This window comes from Microcaecilia unicolor, chromosome 3 (assembly GCF_901765095.1).
Source record: "Microcaecilia unicolor chromosome 3, aMicUni1.1, whole genome shotgun sequence".
In the NCBI taxonomy this organism is placed as follows: Eukaryota; Metazoa; Chordata; class Amphibia; order Gymnophiona; family Siphonopidae; genus Microcaecilia; species Microcaecilia unicolor.
In genome coordinates, this window is record NC_044033.1 from 245,479,022 (window position 1) to 245,505,006 (window position 25,985).

At 46.1% G+C, this 25,985-nt stretch overlaps 1 protein-coding gene across 1 annotated transcript in view; it reads left to right on the forward strand.

Annotated features, from left to right (window-relative positions):
• The window catches only part of LOC115464549, a 371,428-nt gene that overhangs the window by 41,749 nt on the left and 303,694 nt on the right, over positions 1 to 25,985 (forward strand). Inside the window, 1 exon segment of the mRNA XM_030194915.1 lies at positions 4,493 to 4,554. Within this exon segment, the coding sequence (XP_030050775.1) occupies positions 4,493 to 4,554 (62 nt within the window).

Here is a 25,985-nt window from a genome sequence, read left to right on the forward strand (position 1 = left end):
ACGTTTCATCGCATCCTTAATGGAGTCCACTGAGGTCTGTATTTTAGTTAGCCTTTCATCTAAGCTCGCAGTGATTTGTTGTGTGATTTCTTGAATCGCCGTGGTCGGCAGGGTCAGGATCCCCGCGGGCTCTGTTTTGTCCGCCATCTTGGGACTCGCCATGGCCACGTGTTGCTTACTCTGCCGCTGTGTCTTTACGGGCATAATACCGCTCCCTCTCACCGCCAGCGCTTATTCAGCTCTCCGATTATCGCCGGTAAGAAGCGGGTACCCCTCAGCTGTTCCTGCGGCGTGCTCGGGGGGTTTTAGTGCACAAAAACGGGGTTTTTTTCAGCAGTGGGAGCGGAGCCCGAGCTGGAGACGTCCGCTCAGCTCGCAAGCATCACGTGACCCCCGTGACTTTTATTTTTATTTATTTTTTCTGCGTGTTATCAGACAATTATGGATTTAAGCTCCACCCTGGCCCCACCCCTAACCCCGCCCCCTTTAGCCTCCCCAAACAGTTGGGCCACCGAATGCCTAAGCAGGCAGACCTAACATTCTGATGTTAATTCTGCGGGCCCAGTTCTCCAGATCCTCTAATTTACTTTCCAGTCTTTCCACTTTGCTTTTCAAGTCCTGTTGTGTGGTCTTATGCTGCTGGACTCGATCCTCCACATCTGAGAGCCTCTGCTTATAGAGGGAGAACTCCGATTGTATGTTCTCCAGCTTTGCATCGATGCCTCCTAACTGCTCTGTGATCTTCTGCAGCTTGGTGTCCACCGAGGTGCCCAACATAGCCGAGACCTCCGCTGCCACCTCCGCTGCCCACGCGGAGCTTACCGATCTCGGGCCCTCTCCCTCTCCATCCGCCATCTTTGTTTCAGCAGCGCAACTCCATGTCGCGTCCTTCTTCGCCGATTTAGCGGCCATCGCCTGCCCTTCTGGCTTCCCACTTTCCTCCAGCGACTCTCCACGCTATCCACTCTCCCTTAGTTTACGTTCCGCTTACCAAAGCGGCAAATGTAAGGTTTTTTGGGGCAAAAACAGGCGTGAGGGAGGTGGGAGCACGACAACACCCGCTCTCTAGCTGTGCATCACGTGACCTCTTTTTTGTTTTGTTTTTTTAAACACCTATTCTATAGGACCAACTAGTGAATCTTAATATGCAGCTAGTCTTTTAAACACCTAGTCAATCAATTTAAAACCAGGACCAACTATTACTTCAAATATTCCCAGCCTTTCGAATCACCCATTCTAACAAATGAGACTTAAGACCAACCAGGAATACCCGGATCTTTTAAAACACCTACGGCTGATCAGTTCGTAGGACCAATCCTGGGTTTTTGTTATTCTGCTCTTTTGAAACACCTATGCTAAGAGTATAAACATAGGACCAAGCATATTTAATCATAAACAATTTAAAGATGTTACTTACCAATGTTGCACAACTCTTTCACTTATCTTCTTCGTATCATATATCTCTTAATGGCTAGTCTTTTTCGACCACTCCAAAGTTCTAGGGACCCCTCTGTGATGGAAAATATTAAAAATTGCTTTTCAGTCTTGCTTTAATCGATAATACCTTTTTAAAATCCCCTGTGTTTGACCCAAAAGTGACTTTCCTGGTATATCTCAATGAACAATGTATGAGATAAGGCACATCTCCAGAACAGGTTGAAATGTCTCTGAAGTCAGCTTGTGCAGGAGGGAGGCGGGGTATGTTTGAAGTCTGGCAGATAACCCACCTGGCCAGTGGTTTGTTTGCCTGAACTGAGAGCATATGACTGAATCCTCACGTACCTGGATAGGTTTTAGCTTAATAAAAAGGGGGCTTTTTGCAGCAGAGCCTTGGGGCTCATTCTGTGGGTGGACGCATCGTGCAGAAAAGACTTGTTCCTGGTCTGGACGCTTCAGGCTTTCGCTGCAACGAGCCTCCCAGCTGAGATAAGGGCCTGAATGATGTAATTCCTGACCAGTGATGATGATGTATGTATATATATAAATATCTTATTTTACTTTTCTATAGCCTTCCTTTAGTAATGTACTCGATTAGTGTGTGCATTTCTTATTGTGATGCAGTAACAATAATGACTTATACACTCTCCAATTAAAGTGCAAATAAAGAATTTCATTTACCCAATACGAATCTAAAAGAATCTGTAGTATTTTATTCTGTGAACAGTCTGTGGTGATCAAGTGAGCAGGCTGCAATACCGAAGCAATACACCCTCTTATCACCAAAGTACTTCTACAAGATTTCCATTACTTACAAAATGGGATGGCAAAGGACTCTCCATAATTTAGAGTAATAAAAGACCAGTATATGCCGCGAGTCACCAATGTATTTTTTAGGGTGTATTTATCACTCCTATTATAGTGGTCCACCCACAAATATCTAGGAATAAATAAATTACTCAAGGCTGCATCAGTTTGCTCTTTATTAGATACCTTATCAAGTATTTGTATAATTAGCAGATCAGTGATATCTCACTGGGAGTACAGAATATTGCTTCATGAATTTACTTCTAAATCTGAGACTCCAAAGAATATACAAGCTGCATGTACAATCAATTGGTTATGGGAATATAGTACCACAGCTACACATAAGTGTTCTCTGGGTCTGAGTCTCTAATGTTTTATTTTACCAGCCAAAGCTAATTAGTAGATATAAAAGACTCAAGGCTACTTATGAGAAAGCAATTGGATTACTTGCCAATTCAGATACAATTGATTGGTTTCTCATGTGAGAGAGCAGCCCGGCTTGTACAAAGGTAACAGCTGTGGCTGTCTCTCTCCATTGAAGCAGGAAGTACAATCACTTATATACGCTCATTAACATAACAGGTCATACGTGGAGGGGCATAATCGAACGCGAACGCCCATCTCCATGGTCGTCTATCTCCGAGAACGGGTACGTGAAGGGGCGGGACAGACCGTATTTTCGAAAAAGATGGGCGTCCATCTTTTTTTCGATAATATGGTTTGTGCCGGGCAAATGCCTAGGATTTGTGCGGATTTGAGCTGGGCAGTATCGTTTTTCAGCGATTAATGGAAACCGAAGGCGCCCAGCTCAAAAACAAACGCAAGGCATTTGGTCATGGGAGGGGCCAGGATTCGTAGTGCACTGATCCTCCTCACATGCTAGGGGCACTTGTAACAATTTAAAATTTTTTTAAATACCTCCCTTCCCTTGGGTGCTGAGCCACCCAATTCCCCCCCCAAACCCACTGCCCACAACTCTGCACCATTACCATAGCACTTATGGCTGAAGGGGGGCACCTAGATGTGGGTACAGTGGGTTTTGGGTGCGGTTTGGAGCGCTTCCATTTACCAGCACAAGTGTAACAGGTGGGGGGGGGGGGGGCCTGGGTCCACCTGGCTGAAGTCCACTGCACCCACTAACAAATGCTTCAGGGACCTGCATACTGCTGTGATGGAGCTGGGTATGGCATTTGAGGCTGGCATACAGGCTGGAAAAAAAGTTTTTAAAGGTCTTGTTTTTGTGGTGGGAGTGGGTTAGTGACCACTGGGGGAGTCAGGGGAGGTCATCCCCGATTCCCTCCAGTGGTCATCTGGTCATTTAGGGCACTTTTTTGGGACTTGTTCGTGAAAAAAAAGGGTCCAAAAAGTGCCCTAAATTTTCGCTGAAAACGGCTATTTTTTTCCATTATCAGCGAAAGCCGCCCATTTCTGTTCGGCCGATAACCATGCCCCAGTCCCGCCTTTACCACGCCTCCGACACTCCCCCGTCAACTTTGTCCATTTCCGCGACGGAGTGCAGTTGAAGATGCCCAAAATCGGCTTTCGATTATACCGATTTGGGCGCCCAAGGGAGAAAGACGCCCATCTCCCGATTTGGGTCAAAATATGGGCACCCATCACTTTCGATTATAAGGTGGATAGACAATCTGACAACAATCCCATCTATTGGATATTCTAATATAATGGTTAACAGTGATTGGTTATGGTAATGAGTTGATTAGTATTTACTGGAAAAGCTTAATAATAGACTAGCTTTTACTGGAAGACGTGAGTCATCTTCCTGAGGAGTTATCTTGTTCTATTTTCACCAAAACATCTGTGACCACAATGTTGCTAAACGATGTTACTCTGTTTTTCCACTTATGCCCATTCCTCATGCTGCTGCATCAGAATGTCACAACAGATCAGTCACACTGAAGTTCAGGTTAGTCATGGACCTGTAAGGAGGAGGAGTAGCCTAGTGGTTAGTGCAGCAGACTTTGATCCTGGGGAACTGGGTTCAGTTCCCACTGCAGCTCCTTGTGAGTCTGGGCAAGTCACTTAACCCTCCATTGTCCCAGGTACAAATAAGTACCTGTATATAATATGTAAACCACTTTGAATGTAGTTGAAAAAAACACAGAAAGGCAGTATATAAGTCCCATTCACTTTCCCCTTTCTCTCATTTTAGATCCTGAACCAAAGTCTCAGGCCTTGAACCAAGGCTCTCAGTTATGATAACAATATTCACTTTCCATTATTCTTTTAGGTCCATGACCCAAGTGCCTTCCTGGTACAGCAATGTTGCCATATTTACAACGTTTCCAATGGGTGAGACTTGCCACCTCGTTGTGCCTTTCTGTAAAGAAATTCTTCCATCATAACTTTGCAGCTAGCTATGAAATGAATGACTGTTTCCAACTCTTTGTGCCAGAATCTACAAATGTCTGTTGTACCAGGTTTTAAAAATATTTCTTGTAAGCATTCTTGTCCTGGACTGCAAATAGCACTTGCTGATCCTTAGGTTTCTGTTCTATTTAACCATTCATGTATCCGATTTTGATCGACAAATGGCTCCTGGAGTAACACTTTGTATTTCTCACAGTACTTTACTTTTCCTCATCTGCTGATCTAATTCCTTGAAGAGTTTTTTTCTCTTCATTTGTAGATTCTGTTGCTTCCTGTTACATTCCTCACCTGATGCCAGGCCTGCACAGCCGATTCGCCGGCAAGTTGTGGTCCGGCGAAGATAGCCGGCCATCTTGGTGTTGCTTTAGCTCCAGGAAGGAAGGAGGGTCTGTTTCTGTTTCCTATTTCTGGCAGCCGTCATCTGGGTTGGATCAATGGCTGCAGCCATCTTGGTTAGATCAGGCCCCGGGAAGCCATCTTGGAGTAACGAGGTCAGGAAGGAAGCCCATATTTGGACGTAGGCATCTCTGCTGATGGGGGCAGCCATCTGGTTTCAGAAGCACAAGTTTAGGATTGATTCCTGCTCTATTTAAAGCCCTGCCTCCAGTCCTTTGTTGCATCGTCCTCAATTGTTCTGAGGAGCTGCTGTCGGAGTGCTGTTCGCGCCTTTCGTGCTGCGCTTCAGAGCCGTTACACAGCCAGCACTACTCACGCAAAACAATCCTCTCAATTGGTATCTTTAGAAACTCTGACAGCTGATTAAGCCTGCTTAAAACAATAACAAAAGAAACAGAAAAAGGAACCAAAAGAAGCGCTTCTCGGGGTAACACTGGTTTATTTCTTTATCCAGAGATTTAGGATAAATAATAAGAAATAGTTATAGGTATAGTCTAGAATAGGACAGAAATGAGTACATATACAGAAATGAAATTACAATGGAAAGTGGTCAGGGCAGTCTCTCAGTTCTCTGGTGTGAGGCCAAGAGCGCTGCACACTGACCAACCTCCTCTCTGGCAGAGAAATATTATATAGGGTTTCTTTTCCCTTTCAATACAAAAGGAGCACAAGAAGGAGGAGGGTTTCTCTCACCCCCTTAATTAGCATCTTACAGTCAGTCAGGATCTCCTGGCAATAAAGAAATACATAGCATCTGTTTATATTTCCTTTGAAGATGCAGTTGGTCTCTTGTCCAAATGTTTTGGATATTATATCTCTTCTATTCATCTTTACAGCTTTTCTCACACAAGAATATATTTCTCAGAACCTTTGATCTTTTATCTTAGTATTTCTCCTACATCCTTATTCTAAAAGTGGAGACAAGAGTTAAACTGTTTCCTTTCAGATGTGATATATTTCTCACCTGATAGCCCAGCCTCTGTATTTATGTCATAACATAGTTTCTCTTGTTTTACAAGGAAATGCATAATAAAGAAAGCTACAAGAGGCTCCAGTAGTCTGCTTCTCAGAGAAGTTCAATTGCCTCTCCTTTGTGAGATACAGTATTGATCTTTTGTTTTAGACAGAAAGATGTCTTCTGCAAGTGTTATGTGTATGTCCTCTTATAGTTACAATAAAAAGAGTAATTCTCTCCTGGATTGAAGTAGCCTTACTTCAAAGGGCATGGGAAAGAATTCTGTCTCCTGAGCTCCCTGTGGCCTGACCATATTCAATGGGAGAGATCGTGGGCAATCAGGTTTAATCACCTGACCTGACAAGAGGAGGGGTAGAGAGTAATTGCTATTCCAGCAAGCTTTTCCCATGATTAGAAAGAAAGGAATCTTCATTTCTCTCTGTCCAAAAAATATGAGGAATTAATTCTGTATATTAAATAATTGGAGGCCTTCCGCCTCCTACAACATCGCCGACTACTTCTGTTTCCTGTTTTCCTGTGTACCGGACCTGGGCTTGTTTTCTCAGATTATGCTTGTTTGCTGCCTGCCTTGACCCTGGACTGATTTTGACTATTCTTTGCCTGTTGGAGTACTAGTTCTGGACTGTGTCTGTTTCCTGCCAGCCTGGTCAGCGGCTGTGCAACCCCACTGGTTCCAGAAGTCCTGGTGGCCACCTGCAGCTGGTGGCTCAACTCCTGGTGAACGGTGGTTACTTCCCAGGTGAAGCTAGGGGTTGTCTGGCTGCCTGACCGAGTGCAGTGTCACTCCATCTCTGCCGTGCTCAGTCAGGGCACAGGGGCTCACTACTACCAGGTCATAACTGTTGGAATGTAATTGTATTTTACATGCATTGCCTGTCACCTATTATTTCTCTGTGATTACTCTGTGACCTCTGATGTGAATTACTTAGAGAGGTCACACAGCTATGCAACTTCCTGTGGGGGTTAGACACAGCAGATGCAGCAGATGCAGCACATGGAGCACATGGAGCTCATGATCTCTCCTAACCTGAGAGGATCTATGGTGGTGTGAGCATCCATTACCATCTAAGCACATGGAAGGAGCTGATAATACAAATGTATAGTAATATGTATATATAAGCCTGTCTGATTATAATCTAACTACAAACTGTGAGTAAACAGATGTTTTGTTACTTCAACTTTAAAGTGACTCAGCAGTGAATTATTCAGGGGTGAATGAGAGAGAGATGAAGAAAGAAATTAACATTTCTAAAGCTGAAGCTGTGTGTACTAAAATCTGCTAATTATTTACTACAAATAATCCAACAAAAGGGTTATGGGCCCAGGGCCAGGAATTGAAAAAGAAGAGAAATATTACCAGGCAGAAAAAAAAGGCCACATTTTTCTCTTAAGTTTTAAAGGAAAGATTCAGTCTGTCTCTCTCTCCCCCCACACAGCAGACAGAAGGCTAAGAAAATGGCTGAGGGAAGAAATTCACCATTTTTCTATTCTCTCAAGGTGCCTAAATTAACTGAGTTTAATTATCGGCAGTGGGAATTAAGATTCATATGTCTCCTTCGAGCAAAAAGATTAAATATATGCTTAGACCAAGACAGAACAGCTGAAAATATGGCTGAATGGGACAATGCAAACTATTATGTGAAGTGCATGTTTCTAGAAGCTCTCTCAGAAAAACAAGCCATATTAGTGGAGGGAAAAGATACACCAAAGGACATTTTATATAAACTGAGAACTATGTATGCAACTACATATGCAAAGCAGCAACCAATTTGGTTAGCAGAGTTGAATGAAACCAAATTAAGGGATAAAAGTAAATGTAATGATCACATTATGCATCTTATGTCTTCATTTCAAAAGTTAGAACTTTCTGGAATTCCCATGTGTGATGCATTGAAAAGAGCATTTCTTTTTACCTCACTATCAAAGAAGTTTGATGTTTTTAGGTCTGTAAATGAGGCCATTGAAGGGCAATCTTTTGAACAGGCAACATCAAAACTAAGGCAGGAATGCATAATAAATGATTCTGAGGAGATGTGTTCTCAAAGTCAGTCAGAGAGAAATGAAACAAATTTCTTGGCAAAGAACAGAGGAAGGCGGAGCTATGGGAAAACTCCACCCAAGGGCAAGCTGATTTGCTACTCATGTGGAAAGGAGGGACATGTATCTAAATGGTGTAAGGAAACACAAAACACTCCCTCTAGCTCACCTAAGCCAATGGAACTAAAGAATTTTCAAACCAGGAAATGTATGAAGGACAAAGATAAACACAAGGGCTTTCTAATGGCAGAAAAATCTTTGACTATGGTAAATAATAATTCAAATGAAAGTACTTGGATTTTGGATTCGGGGAGCACATGCCATTTAACCAATTGTAAAGATTTCTTTCAGGAAATGTGTCCAGAGGAAGGTATTCTTAAAACTGCAAACGCAGGGACTGCTAAGATCCAAGCAAAAGGAATTGGATTCTTAAAATGCAAAGTGTCTAATGAAGTTAAAGAAATTCCTGTAAGTGATGTCTTGTATATTCCCCAAGCAGTTTGCAATATGCTTAGTGTATCTACATTAGATAAGAAGGGATTTGTGATTCATTTTGAAAACAGTAAGTGCACAATCTCTAAAAATGATGAAGTGTATGCTGAAGCTTTTATGCATAATGATGTTTATAAGCTGAACATTTCAGGTGAAGCCTCACATATGGCGCAAGTAAGGAAGAATGATGGTAAATGTAGTCTGGAAATCTGGCACCACCGCCTGGGACATCGTGATTCTAAGGTGATCCAGGATCTTCGCAGTAAGCAACTAGCCACTGGCATTCAGATAAGTGCAGATGCTGGTAAAATGGAGAAATGCATAGACTGTGTTACTCAAAAAGGTGTGAGACCCTCATTTCCTGCATACACAGGAAATAGGAGTAATAAAGTGCTGGACTTAATACACAGTGACTTATGTGGACCGTTTAATATCCCATCATTGGGAAATAACAGATTTGTGCTAATATTCTTGGATGATTTCTCTAGATACTGTGTGGTCTATTTGCTGAAAGAAAAAAGTCAAGTCACAGACATGCTGAAGAAATACGTAGCCATGGTGAGCAATAAATTTGAAAGAAAACCAAAGGTTCTTCAGACCGACAATGGTGGTGAGTTCACTTCACAAAGCATGCGCACATTTCTAGAACAAGAAGGCATTCAGCATATCACAACAGTAGCTTATACACCAGAGCAAAATTCTGTTGCAGAGAGAAAATTTAGGTCACTTGTGGAAATGACCAGGTGTATGCTGTCAGATAGCAATCTCCCTAAAAGACTATGGGGGGAAGCCATTCTCACAGCAGTGTACCTACAAAACAGAATGCCAACTAAAGGCGCTGAGCGCACACCACATGAGACATGGCATGGTAGGTAGCCAAACCTGTCACACATAAGAACATTTGGAAGTACAGCATATGCTCATGTACCAAAGCAAAGAAGGCATAAGCTGGATTCCACAACAGAAAGGGGCATTTTAGTTGGCTATGCTCCAGGACACAAAGGATATAGAATTTTGAATCTGAAAACTGGCATTGTTGGCATAAGACATGTTACATATTTTGATGAAAACAAAAGGGTTGATAAAGGCTGGATTATCCCAGATGAGCCTTATCATCCAGAATATGAAACTAGAACCATAATAGACATGCCAGTGTATATAAATGCCATACCAAGGCAGATGTCTGAAAGCAACTCACCTGTATCTAACGAGGAACAGGAAGAGGAAGCAGACACAGAAAGGATCATTGAAGAAGACAGTACAGTTGGAGAAGGGGAATCAATTGGAGAAGGACTCTCAGATTTTGAGGATGCGGAAAGGTCAGACCAACCTGTTGTCAGACGCTCATCCAGGGAAAACAAAGGTGTTCCACCCCCAAGACTGTCTTACCTAACAAAGTCAGCAGAAGCTCAAGAGCCCTTAACATGGGATGAGATTGAGAAAATGCCAGCAGAAGAAGCTGCTGAATGGCATAAAGCTGCACAAGAAGAAATTGATGCATTGGATAAAAATAATACTTGGATTCTTACAAAATTACCTCCTGGCAAGAAAGCTATAGGATGCAAATGGGTATTCAAGTTAAAAAGGAATGCACAAGGAAAAGTGGAAAGGTATAAAGCAAGATTAGTCGCAAAGGGATATCTTCAAAAATATGGAGAAGATTTTGATGAAGTGTTTGCACCTGTAGTGAAACACACGACAATAAGAACACTTCTGAGCATTGCAGTCTCAAAAGGCATGCAAGTCAACCACATTGATGTGAAAACAGCGTTTCTTCACGGAGATATAACTGAAGACTTGTACATGGAACAACCAACAGGTTTCATAAATACAAAACAAAGACAGCTAGTGTGTAAATTAAACAAAGGTCTTTATGGATTAAAGCAAAGTGCAGAATGTTGGAATGATAAATTGCATGAAATATTGACAAATTTAGGATTTAAGCAAGGTGAAGCAGATAAATGTTTGTACACTAGGTGCAGAAATGGACAATATGCATACATTTTGGCTTTTGTTGATGATCTGCTCATTGCAAGCGAAAGTGAGCAAGAGTACAAGGACATTGTAAAGTGTTTAAATCAGAATGTTGAGATAAAAGAACTTGGTAATGTGTCATACTATCTTGGTATAGAAATTGAGAAACAAAATGATGGTTCTTATCTTCTAAGCCAGAAGCAGAAAATAAATGAGCTTATTGAAAGTTTAGGTATGCAAGATGCCCAAGTTGTAAGCACTCCCATGATCACTGATTTTTTGAAGGATGAAACAGTAAGAGAACCTTTACCAGATAACATCCAATATAGATCAGCCATAGGTAAGCTTTTATATCTAGCTACCACATACAGGGCTGATATAGCAAATGCAGTAGGAATTTTGAGCAGAAGGGTCAGCTCACCTACAAAATCAGATTGGACTGCAGTTAAAAGGATGGTAAGGTATTTAAAGGGTACCATTGATTGTAAATTAAAGATTTCAGCCAATAGTAATCCAAAACTAATATGTTACTGTGATTCAGATTGGGCAGGGGATCATTCTGATTATAAATCCACAAGTGGATATGTGTTTATGTATGGAAATGTACAAATTTCATGGGCCAGTCATAAACAAAGTATTGTGAGTCTGTCTTCTACAGAAGCTGAATACGTGGCCGTATCGGAAGCGTGCAGAGAACTGATGTGGATTGAAAAACTTTTGCTGGATTTTGGAATAGCTGAACAGAGACCAATCCAGATAATGGAAGATAATCAGAGCTGCATCCGACTGTCACAGAATGACAAGGTTCAGTCACGCACCAAGCACATCGCAACGAAATACCACAACGTGCGAGAGTTGGCAAAAGAAGGGGTCATCAGTCTACACTATTGTCACACCAGTGAGATGACAGCTGACATCATGACCAAACCGTTACCCAGAGAACATTTTGAAAATCTGCGTATAAAGCTTGGACTTTGTATGAATAAATAATTGCATGACAGTTATGCATGAGAAGGGGTTTGTTGGAATGTAATTGTATTTTACATGCATTGCCTGTCACCTATTATTTCTCTGTGATTACTCTGTGACCTCTGATGTGAATTACTTAGAGAGGTCACACAGCTATGCAACTTCCTGTGGGGGTTAGACACAGCAGATGCAGCAGATGCAGCACATGGAGCACATGGAGCTCATGATCTCTCCTAACCTGAGAGGATCTATGGTGGTGTGAGCATCCATTACCATCTAAGCACATGGAAGGAGCTGATAATACAAATGTATAGTAATATGTATATATAAGCCTGTCTGATTATAATCTAACTACAAACTGTGAGTAAACAGATGTTTTGTTACTTCAACTTTAAAGTGACTCAGCAGTGAATTATTCAGGGGTGAATGAGAGAGAGATGAAGAAAGAAATTAACATTTCTAAAGCTGAAGCTGTGTGTACTAAAATCTGCTAATTATTTACTACAAATAATCCAACAATAACACTTCCAGCTCTTTTGGTACCGGTGAATTCTTACTCATTCCTTCTACTCATTGGAATACTTGTCTAAGTTTAATGATGGAGATGGATTCTGAATGTTTACTTTCGTATTTCAACACCTTTTCTGCATTTGGACCTGAAAATACTGTTAACCAAGTATGAAGGCCTATAAGAATAGCTCAGTCATTATAATCTATTTCTGAAACCCATTCCTCTCTGACTCGGGGAATGTACAGTCTTGGCATCCACTGATTCTTATAAATTACCTTGTGGGGATGAAGGAGTTTTCTTGTTCATACATCCAGATGTTCAAGGACTTTAAGAGACCAGTTTACAATTCCAAAACTGTATGAGTGTGCAGAATTTGCCAGCTGATTACTGGCTTGTGTTTTATCCTCATTTTTAGTCTGCTATAATATTATTTGCTCATCTTTTCTCTCAGTGATTTATTATTGTTTGTTGCTCCTTCCTCATCTCCTAAATATTTTTATTACACCTTCCTTTTCAAGTTCCCTTATCTTACAGTCAAAGGGATATTTCCACTTTTTCTCAACTTTGCCTTTAAGAAACTACACATTTGTCCACACCAAAAGTCATCTTTGTGTCATCTGAAATGTTTTTGACTACATTGAGTTGTTTTGCTATTAGTCACTAGAATTGTACAGCTTTAGGTCATTTGCTACAACCTCTGGATCACTGCCATTTTTAAAATTAAGGGTAAACCTACAGGCCAGAGAATTAATAAGAGTATTCCGTTGATTAAAAGTGCCAAACAAAATAAAAGCGATGGTAGGGAGACATTTTATACAGTTCAAAGCTTTGTTTTGATCTCAAACATTTATCACATTCAGAACATTTAAATGGTTTGTTTCCTGTATGAACCATTTTATGCAGTTGCAGGCTAGCTTTCCGACAGAAACTTTTATCACATTCCAAACACTTAAATGGCTTCTCTCCCGTATGTGCCATTTTATGCAGTTGAAAACATTTTTTCCTCCTGAAACATTTTTGACATTCAAACAGGGGCGTAGCTACGGGTGGGCCTGTCAGCTCTGGCCCGCCCACTCCCATTGCTCCCATTGCCGGCCACTGCTGCTTTTCCTGTTGAGCAGCAGGGCCGGCGCTACAAAAAGAAGAAGCGCTCAGCTGACTGAGCTGAGCGCCGCCGCCAACGTTAACAACAAGAAAAATGTAAAAAAAAAAAAAGCGCGGCACCGTAGGCAGCCTTGAAGCATTGGCTGCTGGCTCTGCAGGCTCCTCCCGTCTCTTATGTCACTGCCCCTGGAGCGAAGCAGGGCCAGTGACGTAAGAGACGGAAGGAGCCTGCAGAGCCAGCAGCCAATGCTTCGAGGCTGCCTGCGGTGCCACGCTTTTTTTAAAAAACATTTTTTCTCATCTTTAGCGTTGGTGGCGGCGCTCAGCTCAATCAGCTGAGCGCTTCTTCTTTTCGTAGCTGGGGCTGGTGGGCCTGAATCGGGAGAGGGAAAACGGATGGCAGGATGGGGACTGGGGAGAAAGAAGGAAAACGGAAGGATGGGGAGAGAAAGAGGGAAAATGGATGGCAGGATGGGGACTGGGGAGAAAGAGGGAAAACGGAAGGATGGGGAGAGAAAGAGGTAAAACAGATAGGAGGATGGCAGAGAAAGAGGGAAAACGGAAGGATGGAGAGAAAGAGGGAAACAGATAGGAGGATGGCAGAGAAAGAGGGAAAAAGGAAGGATCGGGAGAGAAAGAGGGAAAACAGATAGAGGGAAAAAGGAAGGATCGGGAGAGAAAAAGGGAAAACAGACACTGAACAGAAAAGGGTAGAGAGATAGACACTGGTTAGAAGGAAGGGAGAGAGAGACATTAGCTGGAAGGATCAGGAGAGGGTAGATGGGTGGAAGGATGGGGAGAGAAAGAGGGAAGACGCTGGATGGAAGGGTAGGGAGAAAGAGGTGACACTGGATGGAAGGATGCAGAAAGAAAGATGGGAGACTACTGGAAGGATGGGGAGAGAGAGGGGGGAGACACTGGAAGGATGGGGAGAGAAATAAGAGAGCTGCTAGATGGAAAAGGAGAGTAGTGAAAGACTGGAGAATAAGAGGAAGGGGCATGGGGAGAACAAGGGTGAGAAAAAGATGAAAAGCCATAAGTAGATGAAGGAAATTAAAGAATGGATAGTAAGAATGAATGTATCTGAGTGTGACTACATTTTGCTGGGGGAGGGGGGTAGAGAGAAAATTTTGTGCCCACCCACTTTGGGTTCAGGCCCACCCAAAATTGGCAGTCTGGCTACGCCACTGCATTCAAAACATTTAAATGGTTTCTCTCCTTCATGTTTCAAGTTATGCAATTGCAAATGGGCTTTCCAATTGAAACTCTATCACATTCAGAACATTTAAACGTTTTGTGTCCCATGTGAATCATTTTATGTTTTCTCAGGTCACTTTTACGACAAAAACATTTATCACATTCTGAACATTTGAAAGGCTTTTCTCCTGTGTGATTCATTTTATGTAGCTGAAGATTAGCTTTTCTTCTGAAACATTTCTCACATTCAGAGCATTTATGTTTAAATCTTTTTTATTATTAACAGGTACCCAGAAAATACATACACAGTATTGAAGTAAAAAGTCCAAACTGGTACAACAAAAAAGCTGTCTATTGGCCTGCTAACATCAAGTAGCTTTTCTGTTTATCCGTATCCCGCCCCTCCCCCCTTCCTCTCCCTCCCTCTCCCTCTTATTATGTTACATCCTTTGTGATTGTTGCCGCATGTTCACAAAATTTCCCATTAGTAAATGGTAGATCCATTTCCTTCAATGGTAACTACTACAAGAAAATCCTGATTACAGGCCTAACGGCTACATACACCCCCCCTACCCTTTCCAACCTCCCCCCCTTGCAACCCATCGTACACTCTCCCCCCTCCCCCGTCCCATAAAGATAACAATACATTTTGTTCTCCTTATTGTACCATGCCTTAAGAATTTAGAATTCTACTCCGTGCCGCCACTGTCAAAGAGTCCCAAAATGGGGCCCAAGTACGACAAAATCCTTCCCCCCTAGGTGAGGCTAGGTCCCCTATAGCTCTGCGCTCTAGTGAGCAAAGGAAGATCATTCTTGCCCTCCACTGTGATAGAGTCGGATAGTTGTCGGATATCCACAAGTGGAGAATGACCTTTTTACCTATGAGCACTGTTTTTTTGAGAAAAGAATTCAGCCCCTTCAGCGGGGACTGTGAAAATTGAAATTTGTTCAATAATAACATCGGTCTCTGGCACCACGCGATCCCCCATATACCCGACACATGACTGCAAATCTGTTTCCAGAAGTCCAAAACACCTGGACAGTTCCAGAACATGTGTGACAGGTCTGCCGGGGACACCATACACTTCAAACATTTATTGTCAGCTCTCATCTTTGTTCTCCAAGCCCTGTGTGGGGAAATATACATTCGCATAAAAAATGTATATGCTGTCTCCCTCAATGCCACACTCTCTGATACTCTAGAGATATCCAATATGCATGCCCTCAAGTGTTCTGCTTGAATATGTAATCTCAATTCCCTATTCCATTGGGTGGTCAATGGGGCATATTCATAATCCCCAAGATGCTCCCATAAATTGGCGTGATAGTACTTTAAGGGAACTGCTAGCCGAGCATCCAGCGCCAAAATTGACACTAACCTTTCTCAGGTGGCTGGGTTAGTTGAGGCAGGAGGGAATGACCGTAAATAGTGATTCAATTGAAACTCTGCATAGCTAACCTTCTTATTGCCCCAAACTCAGTTGTTAAATCATCCCAGGACCTCAAGGTTCCGTCTTCCGAGTAAAATTGATGTAGATATCGTATACCATGTGCAGCCCAGTCATTAAATGTGGCAGATGTATTGCTCGGCGTAAAGTGCGCATTCCCCTGGAGTGGTAACAACAATGAACAGTCCGCCGACAGTCCATAATGGCGGCAGATCCAACGCCAAGTTTTCCGGAGTGGCAATAGAATTGGCTTAAAAGGCAACGGGATGCGCATCTCTATTGACAACGTATGTAACCAAAAGCTAAAGTGAGATGGGGCCAATAAACGTGTTTCCACTGTGCATGAAAAATGACTCATATTTCGAAACCAGTCTGACAGATGACGCATGTTACTCGCCACTGACAACAATTTAAGACTCAACAAACCCAGGCCACCCTGAGATCGTGGTAAATAAAGCTTTGCAGCCTCCATTCTAGGTCTCTTGCCCTGCCAAATATAACGAGTGACCATCTGTGTCAATAGTCGCTCATCTCTATAGGTGAGGAATATGGGCAGCATTTGCAACACATAGACCCACTTGGGCACTAAAATCATATTATATAGAGCTATTCGACCCATCAGAGATAGAGGGAGCAACTGCCATGCGCGCAACGTGTATTCAGTACTCTCCCTCAAGGATTTAATGTTGAGGTCATAAAGGCTGGTCAGGTTAGCTGGTATCCAAACCCCCAGGTATTTCAGTGGACCTTCTGTCCATGAAAATGGGAAGCTGCCTTCCCACGATTTTTGTATCTGTGCTTGAATCGGGAACGCCACCGATTTCTGCATGTTTAAAGAAAAAACAGAATAATAACCAAATTCCATAAGTGCACTAAGCAAGTGAGTTAAGGACGTTTGAGGTTCTGTCAGGGTCACCAACACATCATCTGCAAAAGCTAGCGTTTTTAGTACCTTCGTCTGCAGTGTAATCCCCTCTATCTCCGGGTCTCTCTGAATGGTTTGCAGCAAAGGCTCTAAATACAAAAGGAATAATATTGGTGAGAGTGGGCATCCTTGGTGGGTCCCACATGCAACTGAGAAGGAGGCTGATCGAATACCATTTACTACCAGCGAGGCTCGAGGCTGCATGTATAGCGTTCTTATGGCTTGTAAAACCCAACCTGGAGACCTATATATTTCAACACAGAGAACAGGTAATCCCACCTGACCTTATCAAAAGCTTTCTCTGCATCGATACTCACCAACAATAGAGGGGTCGCAGTAAAAAGAATTTGCGCAATTGCTAAACACACCTTCCGCACGTTGATGCACGAATGACGGCCCTGGACAAATTCTATCTGCCCCTCCCCCACTAACTCTGCTACAAAGGGGGCCAGTCGTTCTGCTAGCACTTTGGCTAAAATTTTCAAATCAACATTTATAAGCAAGATCGGCCTATAAGAACTCGGATGTTCTGGAGGCTTGCCCATCTTTGGAATTAGAGTAATCAAGGCCTCATTAGAAACTCTGGAAAACCTCCCCTGCGAGATAGAATCTTCGAAAAAATCCAACAGAGCGCCACAGATCTGGGGCAGCATAAGTTGATAGTATTCTGCCCCGAAGCCATCTGGGCCCGGGGCAGATCCTCGTTTAAGCGATTTCACCACCTTTTGTAATTCCTTAGCTTACAACAGGGCGTTCAGTTTATCTAATGCTTCCTGCAGAAGGCGGGGCATACCTGAATCCTCTAAATAGTCCTCTATTGGCGGCCCTTGTTGAGGGTCTGGTAAAGCATACAAGTTCGCATAGTAATCCTGCATAATCTGTACTATCTCTGCTATCTTACTTGTCTGTCTTCCATCTGGGCCCTGCAACAGTGGAATGAATCTGTGCCCCCCCCCCCCCCCCCCAGGTCTTAGTTAGTCGTGCCAGCAACCTGCCAGATTTGTTCCCAAACTTATGAAATGAATAAGATCTATAAAAGAGGTGTTTCTTCGTTCTCTCATGTATCATAGCGTTTAATGCTGCTATAGAATCTAACATATCTTCCTTATTCCTCGGGCAAGGTACTGCCAAATATGCTCGCTTTGCTACTTGATATTTCTTCTCTAAATTTATCACCCCTTGTGAGATTCTCCGGGCTCGCGCACACAGAAATGCAATGATATCCCCATGCAACATCACCTTGGAGGTATCCCAAAATAATTGTGCCTCTTGCATGTGACCCCCGTTAGTATCCACAAAATATGCCCATCTCTGCTGGAGATATTCTCTAAACTGCTCGTCTTCTTTTAGATATGTCGGAAATCTCCACATACTCTGGCGGAGCCTGGTGGTCCCCAATTCTAAATCCACCCATATTATAGTATGATCCAAGACTTCCATGGGACCAATCTCGGCGTGTATCATTTGTGGATATAAAGTGGATGATAGCAAAATATAGTCCAGACGAGACCACGTACCATTGAAGCAGCTAAGCGAATCAGAAGACAAAAGGCCAAATTGGTTCCAAAACAATGCAACTTTATTGCTAGCAATGAACAGCACTGAGTTCTCTCAGGATACTGTGTGTCACAAATCATCTGACAATTACATTTATACTTCCCTGCTGGGCCTGCGCATTAGGCCCCTTATACATCACAGTGGACATGCGCAGTAAACATTTGTAGTTCTTACAGTACACATTTGTAGTTCACAGTACATACACACGTCATAATACTGAAATGATACTGGCAAGGGAAACGAAACTTAGCATCTTCTTCTACACACACACAATGCTCCTTTCTAGCACAGGAGATAAGGTTCGTTAGGCTCAGAGATGCAGGGTGGGGGTGTCTACACCCTCCAAGGTCATCTATTCATATGACGCCTACGTGCAAGCTGGTCTTGTGTAAGCCTTGCTACTACTGTTACAAGCTATATGTCTAATAGCCCTGCATTCTGTCTTACATTAGTAAACAGCAAACTGGGTAAGGCACAAATGTCCAGTGCATTCATAAAGTATGGTCAAAAGGTAAAAAGCAGAGGTAGTATGCATAAGTATAAGTCCATCAGTATGCACAAAACACGAGGTTGTTCTGTTGGTCAGTAGTATTCGGGTAGTATCCGGCGCTCCACTCCTACAATTCCCCCCTTTTGATACTAGAACAGTCATTCTGATGGAGAGTATCACTCCCAGAACCCTGAAAGGGAAAAGAAAGACAAGAAACATTAGCAAGGAGGCAAGAAGGAGCCCTAGGCCCTTGTGCAGCCGCTGGTTACTTCACCGGGGTTGAGACGGAGGGCCCCTAGTGGAATCCCCCCCCCTTTGTAGCCGGTCTTACGCTGGCACAAGGGTATTGGCCCATGAATTGACTCTAGAGGATAGAAGTCCGCATCAGCCACAAGGTTCTGCTTCATCAGATTGCGGAATGGGGAAGTACATTTGGAGAGCCATAAGTTGGGCAGCAGCTCGGCGGTCAGCGATACTCTCCATGGTGGAGCGGAGACACCTGAAAACTAAGGGGAGAGACAAAGGAATTAATAGGCAAGATAGCAAGAACAGGCCCCCCATAGCGAGGAGGCCCTTTAGGCTGCCGGAGGTCGGCAGCCAGTCGGTTAGGGAGGAGGTCCAATCCCAAGTGCTGTTCCAGGTTTGGACGGGGACGTGAGCCAACTTAACCATCCGGTCAGTTATCTCTCTGATGACATGGCTCTGGTCATCAATTTGTAAGCAGCAATTACTGAGGTTAAATTTGCCGCACACCCCCCCCCCCTCCTGGGCCAAGAGGTAGTCAAGAGCTAGGCGATTTTGGTAAACTGCAGTAATGAGCTTAGTGTTTTGGCGGGCCAGGACGTTGAGGGCAAAGGCCGAATCGTTGGTAAGGATTTCGAGCACGGCCTGTAAGCGGATAATGCGATTCAGCATGTAGATAGGAGTACGGTACCCGTATGTACCATCTTCAGCCCATGTGGCCGGTCCATAGTAATGAATGATACGTTCTGGCGGCCACTCGTTGTCCTTCCAGTCTCCTATCTGGACTTTGGGTTTGCGGTCTGGAGGGGACCGTTTACGTCTGCCAATATTACCAGGTCCCTTTTCCATGTAGAGAGGGATGCCCAACGTCTCGCCGACGCGTAGGGGCAGAAGGAAGAAACTAGGACGTACGGTGCCCAAGAGACAGGTACCGTACCAGCGGACCGGGAGCTGTTCATAGGCCCTGCGACCGCAGATATAGTAGTAGCCCTCCGGGGCTATCCACTTAAGGGAGGCGTTTCCTCCGAATGTCCAGGTTGTGTTCAAGGTGGGTTCAGTCCAGATGGGCTCCGGGGCAGGCAGGTTGTCCGTCTGCCACCAGGTATGTCGGCTTCCATTAAACTGAAGGACCCCTGTGCAAGCGGAATCTCCCACTGGTACAGAATAACGCTTCGATGGCGCTCGGCTAGCGCAGAGGGTGCCTATGATATTGGTTCTCAGGGCCCATTCGTAGGGCCTCGGACGCCGGGGAAAGGTAATGTTGGTGGTGTTGAGAGCGTCCCACATATGCTGTCGGATCTCCTTCGCTTCCCAGGGCCATTGCTCACCCATGTCGGTGCCTCCACAGACAAAACAGTTGGCAATTCCCAGGGAGAGGGCAATGTTTTCGGCCAGGTTGAGGAACATGTTCCGAGCTTCGGGAGAAATGGGGAACTTAGTCGCTGCTTCCTCAGCGCGAGCAATTTCGTCGAATACGTCCTGGTACCCGACAACCGTGGTCTGATAGTGTGTGGGTGTCTTTTGCTCCAGGCTCTGGCTGATAGTAATGAATGTTATAGGGTCCGTCCCGGCTCCATCGATGCCAAATCCCCACGTTTGTCTCCAGGGACTCTCCGGTCCCCTTAGTGGCCACTCAAGGAGCACGGTGTTATCTGAGCCCCTGCGAATTTCACCTAGGCCGGGGCATCCAGGGTAACCGCCTCCAGTGTAGGCGCACACTCGTTCCCATCCTGAGGTCCGCGTGTCTGCGGCACAAGGTAACCAAGACCAAGGAGACCCATATCTTCCGTCCAAAGTGAGGGGGCAAACATACTTGTGATCGTTCGCATAGGCCTGGCGCCAAGCTTGACTTCCGCACTTGTGAGACCAGGGGTGTCTGTCGATAGCAACACAGACGTCAAAGGTAAGGGTAGCCACAGTCTGAGTACCACCCGCGATAATGCGGGTAGAGTTCACGTAATACAGGATACCATCTCCCTGGACCCCCATAGAACCGACGTATTGGGGGAGGCCCACACTGAGGGTGACATTATAATATCGTGGCTTGACTGGACTGTGACAGATCGTGAGATTGCCCTGGAGACACCTGTGAAACTGCTGGAGTCCAGCCGGGGTTGTAATGGCACAAGCCGGAAGGGGCCGGCAGTCACCTTCCGGGGGCTGCGACTGATGGATGAGGGTGGTGATCAGGTGGTATCCCCCCTCTATGCGATGGTGCACCAAGCGCAAACACTCAGTGCAGTTCTGACTCAAGGAAGGAGATTGTTTGGAGGATGGGCAGAGAAGGAGTAAGAAGAGTGGGTACAGCATCATAGGTTTGGGGGTAGGTATCCCAGTCGTTGCAGTAGGAGGATGATGAGACCCACGATGAAGGCTGCGATAAACAAACAGCCAAAGACGCAATGGGTCCAATAGCTGAGCTTCTGTTGCTGGGTAGGCATGGATCTGTAGGTTTACTTTTTCCTTAGGGTCAGCCGTAGTGGAGCGTCAGGATGCTGATGGGCAGTCCACAGCCTAGGAGCGCTATCGGTAGGTGCAGCGGGCTTCAGCCTGGTCCAATGTATCCACACAGGGCTTCCTGCAATTTTAACAGCGGTTGGGGTAGTTAGGAGAACAAGGGAGGGCCCTTTCCATTTGGGCTTGAGACAGTCAGATTCATCCCACTCTTTTACCCAGACTTCCTCCCCTACTCTGAACTGATGTGTAGGACTGGTGAGAACCAGGGGGCCTACCCTTTCAGTGTACTGTTGGATATCTTGCACTACCTCGCGTAAGGCTTTCATCTGTTTCACTAAGGAATTCTCGCCCTGAATCTGCAAGGAGTCGGGAAAGGAGGGTAGTGGTGGCGGCCTAGCGTACATCATCTCGTAAGGAGTAAGGCCGGTAGCCTTGGGGGTGCACCTAAGATGCAGCAAGGCCAGTGGGAGTAGGTCGGGCCATTGGGGTCGGGTCGGGAGTGGCTTTGGCTTCTTGACATAGCTTAGCGAGCTGGTTCTTCAGGGATCAGTTAGCTCTCTCCACTATACCACTACTTTGGGGTCGCCAAGCACAATGCAACTTCCAATTGAGGCCCAGCCTCGTGCTGAGCTGTTGGGTTACTTCACTGGCAAATGCAGGTCCGTTGTCGGAGTTTATCTGTTTGGGGAGACCGTATCTGGGTAAGATATGATGAATCAGTAAGGAGGTGACTTCTTTAGCCATTTCCGTTCTGGTGGGCTGGGCTTCAATCCATCCGGTGTAAGTGCACACGGCGACAAGGATGGCTTTGTAGCCCCAGGCTGGAGGCATATGCGTGAAGTCAATCTGGCAGACGTGAAAAGGGCTAGTGCCTCGGAGAACATGTCCTGGCATAGGACCGGGCCCCGTTCTTGGGTTGTTCCGAGCACAAGTTGCGCATTGGCTGGAAGCATTTTTGGTCCACAGGGACAGTTTGTTGATGTAGTAGGTCTTCTCGAGTAGGCGCCCCAGGGCGTCCCTGCCCAGGTGGGTGCGGTCGTGAGCCTCCTTGGCCACCGTCCAGGCCAAGGCTTCGGGTATCCATATGCGCCCATCCTGTAGTATCCACCAGCCATTGCGTGACTCCAGGCCCTCCTGCCGGGCCCACTCAGTCTCTTGTGGGGTATAGATGGGGGTCTCTGTGGGGAGGTGAACGATGAGTACGGGGTCAGAAGAATGAGAAAGGTAAGGGAGTTGACTCGCCCTTTTTGCGGCATCATCCGCCCGCTGATTTCCCCGGGCGATAGGGTCCGTCCGGCCGGTGTGGGCCCTGCAATGCATCACAGCTACTTTCTTTGGCTTCCACACTGACTCGAGTAATTGACAGATCTCAGTGGCGTTTGCAAGTCCTTTCCCTTCAGCTGTCAGAAATCCCCTCTCCTTGTACAAGGCTCCGTGCACTTGGAGGGTGAGGAAAGCGTATTTGGAGTCGGTGTAGATGTTAACAACTTTTCCTTCAGCCCACAGGAGGGCTTTGGTGAGGGCAATCAGCTCCGCTTTCTGGGCTGACGTTCCGGGCGGCAGAGCCATAGCCTCGATCACATGGTCCTCAGACACGACAGCATAGCCAGCTCTTCGAATTTCCTCTATCACCTGGCTGCTTCCATCGGTGAAAAGGGTGATGCCCCTTGCCAGGGTTGGTCCTTGAGGTCAGGTCTGCTAGAATGCACAGTGGCCATTACCTCCTCACAGTCGTGGAGTGGTGGTTCAGGGGCCGGAAGGAGGGTGGCTGGATTAAGGTTAGTTGTGTCCAGGATCCGTACCTCCGGGTTTTCGCACAGGAGGGCCTGGTATTTGACCAATCGGGAGTTGGTCATCCATCGGGGTCCATGGCTCTCGAGTAGGCCGCGGATGGTGTGGGGTGTAGTCACAAAGAGGGTCTGGCCAAACGTGAGTTTATTGGCCTCGTGTATCAGCAAGCAAGCCGCCGCAATGCTTCGGAGAAAGCCCGGCCATCCTCGTGCTACGTTGTCCATGCCCTTGGAGAGATATGCTACAGGGCGTTGCCAGGTGCCGACCAGTTGGGTGAGGACCCCAAGTGCCAGTCCCTTCTTTTCGTCGATGAACAAGTGGAATGGCTTGGTCACATCCGGCAATCCGAGCGCTGGTGGGGCCACAAGGGCCTCCTTGAGGTCCTGAAGGGCTTTCAGTTCGTGTTTCTCCCACGGGAGATTTTGGCCCTCGAGTTCAGGTCCCTTCAGTTTGGCGTACAAATCGTGGGTCAGAACAGCGAAGTTAATGATCCAGATTCGGCAGTACCCAGCAGCTCCTAGTAAGGCCCGCAATTCCTTCTTATTTGCAGGAGTGGGTTGGTTGCGAATGGCTTGGGTTCGAGGGGTACCGAGCCTTCGGGTTCCTTCTCGGAGGCGAAACCCCAGATACTCAACTTCGATCTCGCATATCTGGGCCTTTTTCCGGCTGGCTCGGTACCCCTGGCCTTCCAGGGTTTTCAAGAGGTAAAGGGTGGCTTCTGCACAGTCCGTGTACGTTCCACGGGCCACCAACAGGTCATCCACGTATTGGACGACCGGCCCGTATTCGTCCTGATACGTCTTCAAGTCCTGGGCCAGTTGGTCACCAAAGAGGGTAGGCGAGTTCTTAAATCCCTGGGGAAGCCGGGTCCATGTGAATTGCTGCTTATTCCCAGTCTGTAAGTCTTCCCACGTAAAGGCAAACAACTTCTGGCTGTCGGCAGCAAGGGGAACGGAGAAGAAGGCGTCCTTCAGATCAATGACACTATACCACTTGGTCTGGGCTGGCACTTGGGCTAGGATTGAGTAGGGGTTTGGTACGAGAGCGACTATGTCGGCTACCTGGTTGTTGACTTTCCTCAGGTCCTGGACGGGTCTGTACTCTGAGGTTCCTGGCTTCTTAACGGGCAGCAACGGGGTGTTCCATGCGGATCTGATCGGTTTAAGGACCCCTTGTTGAAGGAGTTTCTGTAGATGAGCTTGCATACTATGTCGGGCTGCATAAGGGATGTGGTATTGTCCTTGGTTGACGACTTGAGCATTTGGTTTGAGTTCAATCCAGATGGGGATGGCGTTAACAGCCAGTCCACCGGGGTTCACTTCTGCCCATACGTTGGGCACCTCATCCATTAAGGCTCGCCTCCGCTGAGCAAAAGGGGTGTCCTGGGCATAACGGCAGTCGTTGGGGCCTGCAACGGGGGGGGGCGTGTAGTCTCCATTCTTCTCTCACGGGGCAGACAAGCGTCACTGGTCGGTCTTCAAAGTGAGCTTCCACTTCCCCCGAGGTCTTGAACTTCAAGGTGGCCTGGAGCTTGCAGAGTAGATCTCGACCGATCAAGGGGATTGGGCATCCGGGGACATGTATGAACTGATGAGACACCATCGTCCCTCCAATCTGGACTTGGCGTTCCTTGAGGAGGGGAGCTGTGAGTGCCTTCCCGGAGGCCCCCACAATCGGTATGGTTTCTTTCGTGGCCGGTGCTATGGCAGTGGTGATAACAGATCGCTGGGCCCCAGTGTCGAGTAAGGCCTTCATCAACTGCGTCCCCACCCGGATCTCCACCAGAGGGTCAGTGGGGACTCTGCCCTCCCGGTCCCTTCATGCAGTATGGTCCCGGGTGGCATCAAGGGCCATCTGCCATTCCTGTTGTTCATCACGTCCTCGTCCTCGGCCTCGTCTGGGCCCCCTTGTTCGGTCGTCGTTCTCCTCCTCTCTCGTCCGATCTCGTGGCTTCTCCGGGCAGTCAGCCCACCAGTGTCCTTCTTCCCGACAATTTGCACACTGGTTACGTCCTATGGGGGATCGTGTCCCTCTTCCCCTTCGACCCCTGCCTTTACCCCGTGGTCTAGACCCCAGGCGTTCTTCCAGCACCGTGGCCAACACATCTGCCTTCTCCCGCATCCGTCTGGTCGATTCCTTCCGGGCTTCCGTCTTCTCCTCTTGGTCGCGGTATCCGAATACACGATCAGCTATAGCTTTCAGTTGGCTGATACTCATTCCCTCAAACCCCTCCGTTCTCTGTAGCTTTCTTCGTATATCCGGTGCCGACTGGCTGACAAAACTCATAACCACTGTGGGAAGGTTCTTGGGATCTTCGGGGTTTATCGGACTGTGCCTTCTAAATGACTCCATCAGTCGTTCAAGAAAGTCCCCTGGGCTTTCGTCCTTCAGTTGTACTACACTATGGATTTTTCCCATATTGGTAACCTTCTGTTTCCCCTTCTTAATGGCTGCCAGGTACGCTTGCTGATACCTGCGAATAACGGTTTGGCCCTCAGCAGTTCGATAATCCCACGCAGGGGCAGCGGTGGGCGCCTCCGCTTCTATTAGGTTCTGTACGTTAGCATGGCCTGGGTTCGCGTCCCGGACAGCTTGTTCCATATTCTGTTGTAAGAGGCGGCGTTCCTCAGTGGTTAGAATGTGGGCGCTTAATTGCCTAAGGTCACCCCAGGTCGGATTGTAACTATATATAATGCCCTCCACCAATTCTACCAGCTGTTCAGGTTTCTGGTCATACGAGGGCCCATGCAATTTCCAGTTGTACAAGTCGGCACTGGAGAAGGGAA